At 46.6% G+C, this 12,251-nt stretch overlaps 1 protein-coding gene across 1 annotated transcript in view; it reads left to right on the top strand.

Annotated features, from left to right (window-relative positions):
- Window positions 1-12,251, top strand: part of TMEM63A (transmembrane protein 63A) — a 111,789-nt gene that overhangs the window by 60,429 nt on the left and 39,109 nt on the right. The window contains exons 12-13 of the mRNA XM_040351364.1: window positions 947-1,080; window positions 2,176-2,313. Of these exons, the coding sequence (XP_040207298.1) occupies window positions 947-1,080; window positions 2,176-2,313 (272 nt within the window). The remainder of the gene's footprint in view (window positions 1-946; window positions 1,081-2,175; window positions 2,314-12,251) is intronic.

The raw sequence follows: 12,251 nt of genomic DNA on the forward strand, positions 1-12,251 counted from the left end.
CCAACATGTAAATTAAGTCTCCATGGTCTCTCGCACACCTTGGGCAGCCTGAGTTTGGTCTCCCCCCCATTCTAGCCAGCCTGGCTGGCGTGTAATGCACTCTCAGTATCATGTAAAATTGTGACAGTCGCTGTGCCACATTGAGGGAGGACATCTGTACTGCCTGAAGTCCCTCTTCCCACTGTTCCCCCTCTAGGGCGCCAATGTCGTTCTCCCACTTGGTCACCGTCCTTAAGGAAAAACCCGTCAGGAACACCCCGAGTAGCATTGAGTAGCAGTTGGAAATAAAGCCCTTATAGCTGTCCACCTCCTCCATATAATGAAATATGGGGGTCGGGGAAGGAGTCCCACCAAACTGAGCCCTGATGACGTGTTGCAGTTGTAAATAGTAAAAGTGCATCGTCCAGGGAAGCTGAAATCCCCCTGGCATTATTATTGAATGACCATTTGCAGCTCTAACAGCCACCAATGCTATGGGAAGGGCTTTTCACAAGATTTTGAGAGTATTTTCAGGAATGTGTCACTATTCAGCCAAAAGAGCAGTTGTGAAGTCAGGTATTGATGTTGGATGAAAAGACCTGGCTTTTAATCGGCATTCCAATTCATCCTAAAGGTGTTCAGTAGAGTTGAGGTCAGGGCTCTGTGCAGGCTACTTGAGTTTCTCCACACCAAACTCCTCAAACTGCCTTTATGGATCTGGTTGTGTACACTGAATTCTGGACAGTAATCTGGATTGGTGCCCACATATTTTTGGCAATAAAAGTGTATCTGTTTCATGGTTTATTCTCATATTATATGTTTATTTGTGAAATAAAGATTGTGTATAAATATCAGGAACATTTGTTTTAAAATGAAATTGATATGCATTGCGTCTACAGCCAAGCGCAATTTTTAATCTTTACTTTGGAACAATTGATCTCTATTTCACTTTGCCTTTTCCACACAGGAGGATGCTATTGAATATTACACAAGAATGAGAGATAAGCTGCTGGAAGAGTATACAGAAAATATGGAGATAAGTCGAAATGCACCACTTGGTATGGCCTTCATTACATTCTCTGACAAGTCAATGGCAACATTGTAAGTATTTTATATGTTGCAAGCAAAACCTAGAGGAAATAAAAAGAGGTGTTGCAATTAATTTGACTTAAAGTGGAGGTTCACCCAAAAAATAAATTTTTAACATTAGATTGGGCCTAATTACGGGAAGCAGAATCGGGTGTTTTGTTTAAAATCAATGCAGTACTTACCGTTTTAGAGATCGATGTTCTCCGTGGCTTCCGGGTATGGGCTGCGGGACTGGGCGTTCCTATTTGTTTGACAGCCTTCCGACCGTCGCATACAGCGTGTCACCAGTTTCCGAAAGTAGCCGAACGTCGGTGCGCAGGCGCCGTATAGAGCCGCACCGACGTTCGGCAACTCGTGACGCGCTGTATGCGACCGTCGGAAGGCTGTCAATCAAATAGGAACGCCCAGTCCCGAAGATCATACCCGGAAGCGGCGGAGAACATCTATCTCTAAAACGGTAAGTACTGCATTGATTTTAAACAAAATACCCGATTCTGATTCCCGTAATTAGCCTCAATCTAATGTTAAAAAAAAATTTCGGGTGAGCTCCCGCTTTAACTTGCAAAGTTACAGTATTTTTCTGCCTTTGGGCCGGTTCACACTGCTACGTGGTGCGAAATCGCATGTGATTCACACCGCACTGCATTGCAAATCACAAGCGATGTCTGTGCGATGCAAATTCAGCCATAGAGATAGTAGGCTAAATTTGCATCGCATTCGGATCAAACTCGCACAGGCCCCCTTTTTTGGTCCGGAGCAGAATGGAATCGCATGGTTCCCACCCATACGATCCAATTCCTGTCCGAGTTTGCAGATCGCACTGCGATATGCGACCTGATTTGGGGGGGTCATTAACTTTTGAGTGACACTCCCAGCAGTTTGCATAGGGGAGTGTGAACTGCCGCTGGGAGACATGCGATGCGGGAACCCGCAATGGATTTGCAGGGTTCTCGCATCGCAGCAGTGTGAACCGGCCCTGAAAAATTATTATTTTCTGACTGATTGCTTTTAGTTGCCTTTTAACAATTTTAGTTTCCTCTGATGCATTTTCTATCCATATTGTTAATCTGATGCAGTGATTGACAAGACCTTGTTTTGTTTCCTCAGTATCCTGAAAGATTTCAATGCCATCAAGTGTCAAGGATGCAAGTGTTCCTCCCAGCCCCAACCATCAAGTCTCAGCACAGAGCTTTCTGCCTTGCAGTGGTCTGTCTCCTATGCCACCTCCCCAGAAAATATCTCCTGGTATGTTGTGTTTTAATTAAGGCTGTGGAAATTAAAGATTAATTCCTTGATAAATCGTAAATTTTCTTGATAGATCACAATTCTTTTGATCGGTACTAGTGGTAAATGATCCGTGATCCAAACGGGTCACCATATGCGGATTGGCACACCACGTGATCCATGGAGCTCCGCTGCTGCCTCGGCCATAGGAAAGGCCGCGGCTTCGGCCTAGCTCCCGGAGCAGTGGCCATCTTGGCCCACCCTGCGGTGGCCTATGTGAGCCTAGAGCGGCTCACTGACGTCATCACCTGGCCTCAACTGCTCGTGTTCGGCCGTCTTCTCTGGTAAGACTAAGCAAGCACTAATCTTCCTATACAGTGGGGGAGATGTGGACCATATTACAGTGGGGAGATGTCTGTGGATATTACAGTGAGGGAGATTGTGAATATCACAGTGGGGGAGATATATGGTGGTGATCCGAAAAATGTATGTGCGTTATAATTAATCGAAATTAGTCGATTAATTGATTAAAAAAAAAAAAAAAAAACGATTAATCGAAACACGAAAATTTTAATCAGTAACAGCCCTAGTTTTAATAAATGACACATACATTCCTGTTGTACTATATGAGATCTAAAAACAATGGTAATCCTTGGAATATGGTTGTCTTTTTGCTAGTGTGCTTTAGTGAAAACCTCATGTGACGGGAGGGCCCGTGGAACCCAGAATACCTTGGAAAGTATGGGATATCCTTGTTTCAGCTCCCCATGCACCTCTTATGTCTAAGTCACCCTGTGCTATCCTGGCACAGGGTGACTGAGAAAATATATCTTGGATTACTTAAAATGGGACAGTAATATCTATCCACAATATCACCCAGGATATATGTAAAGACTATTCTTGGTTTGTTTGATTCTGAACTCAACATGTTAATTGAAAGAGCTGATCACGGGGGGCGTGGCCAGCGCGGCATGTGAGCAGACGCTTTAGCACAGAGCTCCCGCATATTACCCTACATTGATCCGATTTCCAGCGGTGTATTTCGCCCGGTTCCGGCCCGAGTGACGACCGGAATCCTTGCTGCATACCCCGAGTGCCTTGTCGGTGGATAACAGGCTATGATGACCCGAGGAAACAGAGGAGAAGGCTCGAGGCCGGATTTTCAACATGGCGGCGCTCCGTCCTCTGCACAGAAGGCTCGAGGGGGAGACAGGGCCAAGGAGGGAGTAAACAAAACAGCTAAGGAGAAATCCGGAGAAGCTCCCAAAGACATGCGTTATTATGCGCTGAAAATGACCGAAAAGGCTGACCTCTCTGCCCCGTCGGATGCAGCAGTGGGACGCGATGGTGAGAACGTGGAGGACGGTGAGGCAGGGTGGGAGGCGCCGGCCATACTAGGGCAGGCAGGCAGCGCTGCTGAGGAGATGGAGGAGACGGAGCCCACGGAGGAGGAGGAGGAGGAGGAGGGTGAGCAGCCGACCTTAGCAGTTATCCTGAAAGCCATTAACAAGTGCACGGCCTCAGTCAATCACTTGCAAACCCGATTTGGGAGACTGGAGGAAAAGGTCAGCTTGGTCAGGCAGGACCTGCAGAAAATACGGGAAAGAACGACGGCAGCAGAGGGTCGGATAAGTGACATTGAGGATAAACTGCCAGCCATGATCAGAGAATCTCAGGACACTACCCGCTTGGCTAAAGCCATCGACCTGCGTGCAGAAGACTTTGAAAATCGCATGAGACGCAATAATGTGCGAATTGTTGGGATGCCTGAGAAGGTGGAGGGGCGGGATCCGACTCAATTCATAGAGCAATGGCTACTCACTGTTTTTGGCAAGGAAGCATTTACCCATTTGTATGCAGTGGAGCGTGCCCATAGAGTCCCTACTAGACCATTACCGCCGGGCCACCCTCCGCGTCAGCTAATGGCAAGGTTATTGAACTATCGAGACAGAGAAATTATTCTGCGGCTAGCGAGGGAACGCAGGAACGTGCAATTCAACGGGACACGGATCTCCTTCTATCCGGATTTTTCGGCCGCGGTTCAGCGGAGCAGATCACGATTTCTTTATCGTACATCACGGGACACAGAGCTGCATATTCATTACTATGTGGGTTATAGAGTCTACCTTCAGGTGATGGACACTGGTGTAATCAATTAAACAGGAAGTTCCCTCCCTATATAACCCCTCCCCTACTGGGAGTTCCTCAGTTTTTTCATCAGTGTCTAAGGTGTTGGTCACGAGTTAACAAGTGCTCTTAGGAGCTCCACTGGAGGGATCCATGCTGGATGTAAAAAGCCTCCATAAATCCGGATCCGTCCAAGGTGCTTCATAGCCAAAGTGGACGGTACCCGGGCCTCGGTACGAAGAACGAGGTTTAGCCTATAATGCCTCTCTGCGGAGGGCTGGATCCTGGGTTCCAGAACTTTGTGCCTTCTAAGGACCAAATGTTTTTTCTGCTGCCAGGGTGCTATATAGGTCCAGGGGTGTGGTGTTCCTGCCATGGACCCCGGTCCCTGAAGGTCTAGGACTATACCCACGGTGAAGGGGGAAGATTGGGCCTCTTGCTTGGCAATACCCTGCAGCGTGGAAAGGTAAGAGAGGGGCCTACGGGACTTGGTTCGACAGTAGGTCTTCTGTAGGGGACTATGGGTCTCGCCTATATTATGTTTTTATGCATGGGCAATGTAAACCACAATGTCTTTTGAGACGGGATGGCTCAGGGCACCCATATACCTCCCCTAGCCGGCATGTAGCCTGGGCCACTATGTCTGTTCAGACAGGATGGCTGTAGTACCCATATATCTCCCCTTGAAGGGGCTGGTACATAAAAAAAATAAAAAAAAAATGCCCTTAATCCTATGCAAAGCATTGTCTTCCATGAGTAGCTGCAAGTCTTATCTGTTTTTCCACTACTATGGGCAGTAAAAGACATGCCTGATGTTTTCGCTTACCATGCTTTCCAAAGACGGAAGCTTAAGTGTTAGCTGGTCTATTGTGCGTCCCACTTCCTCAGCTTCAGGCTCTACCATGTCGCACGTGCTCACCGGCTCAGTGCAGTCGCAGAGAGGGCTCTTCAAAAAGGCCCAGACGTCAGAGCTCTGTAAAGCTAGGGGGACACAAACGCAAGCACCTTGTGTGAGTTGGATACAGATTCATCTAAGACGCCTACTCCGCATCTAGCTGTGCAGATTAGCAGGCATTGTTGCTGCCAGACTATGTTCAGCTGTTGATGCACCTGGGTTAAGCTCCTCTGCTTTTAGCTTAGGACTTTGGTCTCCCCATTGAATAAGGTCAGGGGTAGGAATATAAAAAGGAATCGCCACCTGAACCTGGTGGCCCCTTATTCTCCCCTGTAGAGACAGCTCACAGATTGAGCCATCAGACCTGTCAGGCAATCAATGCAGCCTCCCCCAACATTGCAGCCACTCTGCATGTGTTTTGTTTTTTGCATCACATTTGTTGTTCTACAAGAGGTTAACTGCTATGTTCGCAGCATCCTCACAAGAAGCAAAAAAAAAAAAAAAAAAGCAGGGTGTGTCCCTTTTCCTGCTTTAATCCTTAAACAAAGGGATTAGAAGAGCTGGGGATGAAGGTTCACTGTCAGAGGACAGGAGACAGGAGCTGCAGCCTAACGAGGAGAAGCTATCAATAGCCCTACAGGTTCTGATTGCACCTGCAGTCTTTTCAGAGATTCATGCTGCATATAATTTCCCTCTGCCTACTCGGCCAAAGCCTCTATCTTCTCCTTAGAGTGTAAAGAGAGGTTTTCCTATAGGTGGCTAGTAAGACCTCCATATGGTCCTCAGCCTGGTGTCGGCTTCAGGCTAACCAAATGCACATCTAAGGGATGCACAGTTGCTGATACACATTGCTAACGTCTCTTAATTGAGGAAACGCACATCTACAGAGGATAACTTCCTTTTTACCAGTCCGCATGTTGCATAAGATACATGAGTTTGGAATGCATGTGGGATAAAAACAAGTAACAAAGCATGTTTTATTGTGGATCGCATAAGGATACATGTTTCTGTCTGTATGGTGTTGCATGTTTGTTAGAGTTGCATAGAAATGCTTGAGTGCATAAAGATGCTAGTTACCTGATCACTCAAGTCCTGGATTACCCAAGGATATTGGGTCACACAGAGAGACTTGTTTCCACAGAAAGGCCTAAAATCGCATAAAGACGTTTGTATGTATAAAAATGCTGGATCACACACACATGGTTACCTGATCACCCAAATCCTTGATTACCCAAGGATGTTTGGTCACACAGAAGTGGTTTGTTTCCACAGAAATGCCTAAAATCGCATAAAGTTGCTTGGATGCAAAAAAGATGCTGCATCACACATGGTTACCTGATCATCTGCGTCCTGGATTACCCAAGGATATTTGGTCACACAGAGAGGCTTGTTTCCACAGAAGTGCCTAAGTTCGCATAAAGATGCTTGTATGCATAAAAATGCTGGAATCACACATGATTACCTGATCACCCAAGTCCTTGATTCCCCAAGGATATTTAGTCACACAAAGAGGCTTGTTTCCACAGAAATGCCTAGAATCGCATAAAGAGGCTCGAAGGCATAAAAATGCTGGAATCACACATGATTACCTGATCACCCAAGCCCTTGATTCCCCAAGGATATTTGGTCACACAAAGAGGCTTGTTTCCACAGAAATGCCTAGAATCGCATAAAGAGGCTTGAAGGCATAAAAATGCTGAATCACACATGATTACCCGATCACCCAAGTCCTTGATTACTCGAGGATATTTTGGTCGCACAGAGAGACTTGTTTCTACAAGAATGCCTAAAGATCGCTTAAAGATGCTTGAATGCAAAAATAAGCTGGATCACACATGGTTGTCGGATCAACAGCGTCCTGGATTACCCAAGGATACTTGATCACATAGAGAGGCTTGTTTCACAGAAATGCCTAAAGTCGCATTAAGATGCTTGAGTGCATAAGGATGCTGGATCGCACAGGGGTGCTTGGTCACACAAGAGTCCATGGTCACACAAGGGTTCTTGTCCGCACAGTAGTGCTTAAAATGCATAAGATGTTGATCGCATGGAAGATGCTGAATCGCATAAGGATGCATGATTACTTTAAAGTTGTACATGGCGGCCTAATTAAGCAATACAGGATTCCTTGTGTTTGCATAGAAATACGTGTCTGCATGGGTTCATGTTGCACATTGTTGCATAACACGTTTATATCGCATGCTTGCTTGCAAGATGCTTGTTCCAGAGCACACATGCTATATGCATGTTTTTCTTAAAACATATTTATATGAATTCATGCTTCCAGGAACACACGCTGCCATGTACACACACTTCCATTGAGGCATATGGCTTTAAACACTTGCCACATACACACATGGGGAGCCAGTTGCATATGTGTTTATTTACTTGGGTCTGCAGAGGTTGTCTGCGTTTCGCAGGGGAACAGCACTATCTCCAGTTGGTGGTCTTGCCCTTTTGGGTTAGCCTCCGTGCCTGGGTTGTCAGGGTGCTAGGGCCCGCCTCTAGCAGGTCTGTAGGCCCAGGGTATAGCAGTAATGGCATACCGAAGCAAACTCCTGCTGATGGGTCAGTCAGTAGCATGGCTGGACCTAAGGGTGTCCAGCATGGTCAAGTATCTGGAACTCTAAAGATACATTCTTTCATTTGACAAGAAGCGGGGTATGTTTGGCACAGTCCAAAAAGGAGAGTTTTTTTTTTGGCCTCAGACAAGACCATCGCTATAAGAAAACTGGTCTATGTGGTCACGGCAAGGAACAGTTCCTTACTTTTGGCCTTTTGATTAAGGCACTAGGGAAGATGCTGGCTTCATTCAAGACAGTTCCCTATACTAACTTTTATTCAGGGCTGTTATAAACAGTATTTTGTCGGCCTAGAAAGAGTGGATCTTGACCTAGCATTATCCAAAGAACCCGGTCCCAGAGATATGCTGGAATTCCTCTTGGTGATTCTTAACTAAAAGGGTTTGCCAGGTCAGGAAGAGACCATGGCCCAGGGGAAGTAGTCAAGCTCCAAGGGAGCCTTATCTGTCAGCTAGAGCTACCGATGGAGCATCTGGCTTAGGGGCCTGAACGTTCAGGTGGCAGGTTGGTTCTGTCAGAGTACAATCAGACTATGCCATACTAGTGATTTACTTAATTTACCAAGGAGGAGCTTGTGCCTTGCCTATTGGCATTCGTCATTTCATGAAATGCAGAATTGGCAGGCGATTCGCTGGAGCCGTCAACAAGTGTCTCCGGGAGAATGACCTCTACACCCCGACTGTTTTCCTGACCAAATGTCACAGAAATAGTACCCTGTACATAAGATGTATTGGCGTCCAGGCTCAACAAGAGATTGAACAGCTTGGGGTCAAGGATAAAGGATCCACCCGCATGCGGGGCAGATGTGTTTTTAATCCGAGGGGGGGGACCAGTTGTCACTGGTTGTGTCTCTCCCCCCAGTGCCGCGACTTTTGTGGCTTCTATGCAACATTTAGAGGAGAACGGAAGCTGGCCTGATTACTCCGGCATAACCCTGACGACCTCTCGGTGCAGGAACAGTAAGGGTGGTAGTAGAGGACCCACAGTCCCTTACATCTTGTCCAGGCCTACTTTGCAGGGGGTATTACATTCTGCCTTGCAACAGGTGAATTAATGGTCTGGCTATTATAGACCACATTCTCGAGGATCGGGGCTTTCAGAATCAGCGGCAATTCCCTTGATTCATACAAGAGAGCTGGCCTCCAGGACCAGATAGCCTACGGTCTGGAAGGCCCATGTTCCTGGTGTGAAACCAGATGGTGGCATCCGTGGAAGTTTGTCAAAGGTAAAATTCCTGCCTTCCTACATTTGGAAAGGAGACGGAGCTAGCCTTAAGTTATTTCAAGGATCCGATCTCAGCCTTGCTTCCAAAGGTCGATTACTTCACACTCTTTGGTCCGGGCTGTTATGCACGTCACCCCTTGTATAAGTCCACCAGTTAGGTCGCCCTTGTGCTCGGAGGATTGGCTCTAGTTTTGTCGGCTTACAGGGTTAGCTCCTTGGGCCGATGCACCATATTTCCCTTCATCCTTTAACAAGGGAATTGGTGTTCTTGGTTGTGGTAGCCTCCAAGAGTTTCAGTATTGGCAACTTTCTTGGTATAGAGCCATACTCAATTATTCTTACAAGTAGAGTGATTTTCATCCTCACCCAACCTTATTTACTAGAAGGATCTAGTATTCATTTGAATCTAGATATTCTTACCTTCCCTTTTTTCAAAACCTTGTTTCACGGAAGGAAAGGTTATTGCTTTTCTCTCAATTGAGATGAGAGCAGTTAAATACCTATCTGAAGGTTTCAGATATAGAAAGCTGACGTTTTTATTGGGCTGCCAGAAGACCCTAGATGGGCAGGCAGTGTTCAGGTCAGCTATTAAAATGGTTACACTCTCTCTCTCGTTGGAGTAAGAAGGGTCTAGGCCTATCTGAAGCGGCTGCTCGGATACGGAAAACTGATGTTGTTGCGCTACCAGGAGGCCCCAGGAAAGGGCAGGCAGCGTCTAAAATCAACTGTTTTTAAGGTTGATTCATCAGGTTATTATTCAGGCTTGTGGTTAGAGTAGGATTCCCCCTGTTTTTTTGTGGGGGTGCTCCCTACCAGGATGGTAAGCGCTTTATGCGCAATGCATTTCCAAGCCTTTATGACGCAGATTTTCAAGGCCGCAACTTGGTCATCTGTGCTTACGTTCACTAACTCCTATCAGGTGAACATAAGACGGCAAGAGGATGCAGCTTTTTGGCGCAGTATGCTGCAGGCAGCATTATAGGTCCTCACGTCTGATGGCGGTCTGCGTTGTTGGTGTCTCCCTCCCCTCAGTAAGCATTGCTTTGGGACATCCCACATAGTAATGAATATGCAGCTCTGTGTCCCGTGATGTACGATAAAGAAAATAGGATTTTTATAACAGCTTACCTGTAAAATCCTTTTCTTGGAGTACATCACGTGACATAGAGCTCCCACCCCTCTTGTTTGGGGATATTGGGACACTTATTGCTTTGCTACAAAAACTGAGGAACTCCCAGTAGGGGAGGGGTTATATAGGGAGGGAACTTCCTGTTTAATTGATTACACCAGTGTCCATCACCTGAAGGTAGACTCTATAACCCACATAGTAATGAATATGCAGCTCTGTGTCCCGTGATGTACTCCAAGAAAAGGATTTTACAGGTAAGCTGTTATAAAAATCCTATTTTTCCGATGTCAAAAAGCGCCTGCAAAGGCTACAAGCCACTTACGCAATGTTGTATCCTGCAAAACTCTGTATCACCTCCGGAGGTCGTGCCCACTTCTTTGAGAATGCAAAGGATGCCTCAGAGTGGCTGGATGCAAATGAGAATGCCCTCAGACAGGCCCGGGAACAGGTGGCTGATGAAGATTGAGTACCAAGTCACATCGGTGCTTGTGATTATACACCCGTAAGTTCTTTCCCCCTTTCCCCTTCCTTTTTTCTTACGGGGCGAGTGGGCTGCTGGAAAAATACATTGATATACTGTTCATTTAAAATGCGAGTTCGGAACTGTGTTTATCCATGGTATTTCCTGGATGGTTACCCATGATTGGATTTCTTTTCTTTTTTTCGTTTTTTCTTGATGCGCAAAGCAGCCATGTGAATGGTATCACGGATAAGTTGCCCGTAAGTTGGCAGAAGATGTTCAGGTTAAGTCAGTGTGGAGGCATGCAGATGAGGAGGGATCTACACAATGTTGGGCCTCGTTGGGCCGCTTTACCTCTCTGTGATGCCGCACTGCAACAGTTTGGAGCACTGTTGTGCTCGTTGAGCATGTATTTTTGTTTTTGTTTTTTCAGAGCACTGGAACGATCGAACTATGCATACATGAATGTTCACTTTTGTACTGTCACGGCATTCAAGCCTCTCCTGAACTGGCGCTACGGATCGGTGGGACTGCTCCCCCTGTTGCCTAAGGTAGCTCATTACCTAGTAATTTACCTGCGAACATTTTTTTTAGATGGCTACTGTACCGCTACTTTCTTGGAATGTTAGAGGACTCAATGACCATTTGAAGCGTACCATGGTGTCCACTTTGCTGCGTAAACATCTGCCTGCCATCTGTGCCTTACAGGAGACACACCTGGTTGCTGACTCTGTTGCCTGGCTGGGATTTCGGTGGGTGGGGAAGGCATACCACTCCACTCACACCTCCTTTTCTAGAGGTGTGAGTGTAATGATCCACAGCTCTCTTGACTACGAGGAAATTGATTCCGTAATAGACACTGAGGGGAGGTTCATTTTCTTATTGTGTCGATTATACTCACTTACATGTATTCTTGCCTTTGTTTATATCCCACCGCCTTATAATAATTTGACCCTTAGGACATTATTGGAATTTCAGGTTAAATACCCGGAGGTCCCCCTATATGTTCTAGGGGACTTTAACTGTTACACAGACCCGGTCTTGGACAAACACCCGCCGGTTACAGCTAGGCGAGGGACCAAACGTACTGCACTGAAGAAGTTTATGGATGAGGTGGGTTGGAGGGATCCGTGGAGGGCGAAACACCCAGAATTGAAACAGTTTTCTTGTTTTTCTAAGAGCCATCATTCATTATCCCGTATCGATTTATGTATCTGCTCATTCGCGGCAGAACGATATGTGGCGGAAGTCACATATGCTCCGCGGAGTGTGTCAGATCACTCCCCGCTTGTGGTGCAGTTGGAGGCTCGTTTGCCTTCGACTCTGGAACGTGCCCCGTGGAAGCTGAATGCTTTTTGGCTTCAGCTCTTCCCCTCCCACGAGCAGATTGGGACACAAATTGCAGACTTCTGGGGGATTCACGAGGGGGGAACGGTGGATACTGGTATCACCTGGGATGCCTTTAAGGCAATGCTTAGGGGAGTCTTCATTAGGGAGGTACAGGCAATCAAGAGACACACTGGGGCTCAGAGAGAGGACATG

Source organism: Rana temporaria, chromosome 4, assembly GCF_905171775.1.
Source record: "Rana temporaria chromosome 4, aRanTem1.1, whole genome shotgun sequence".
In the NCBI taxonomy this organism is placed as follows: Eukaryota; Metazoa; Chordata; class Amphibia; order Anura; family Ranidae; genus Rana; species Rana temporaria.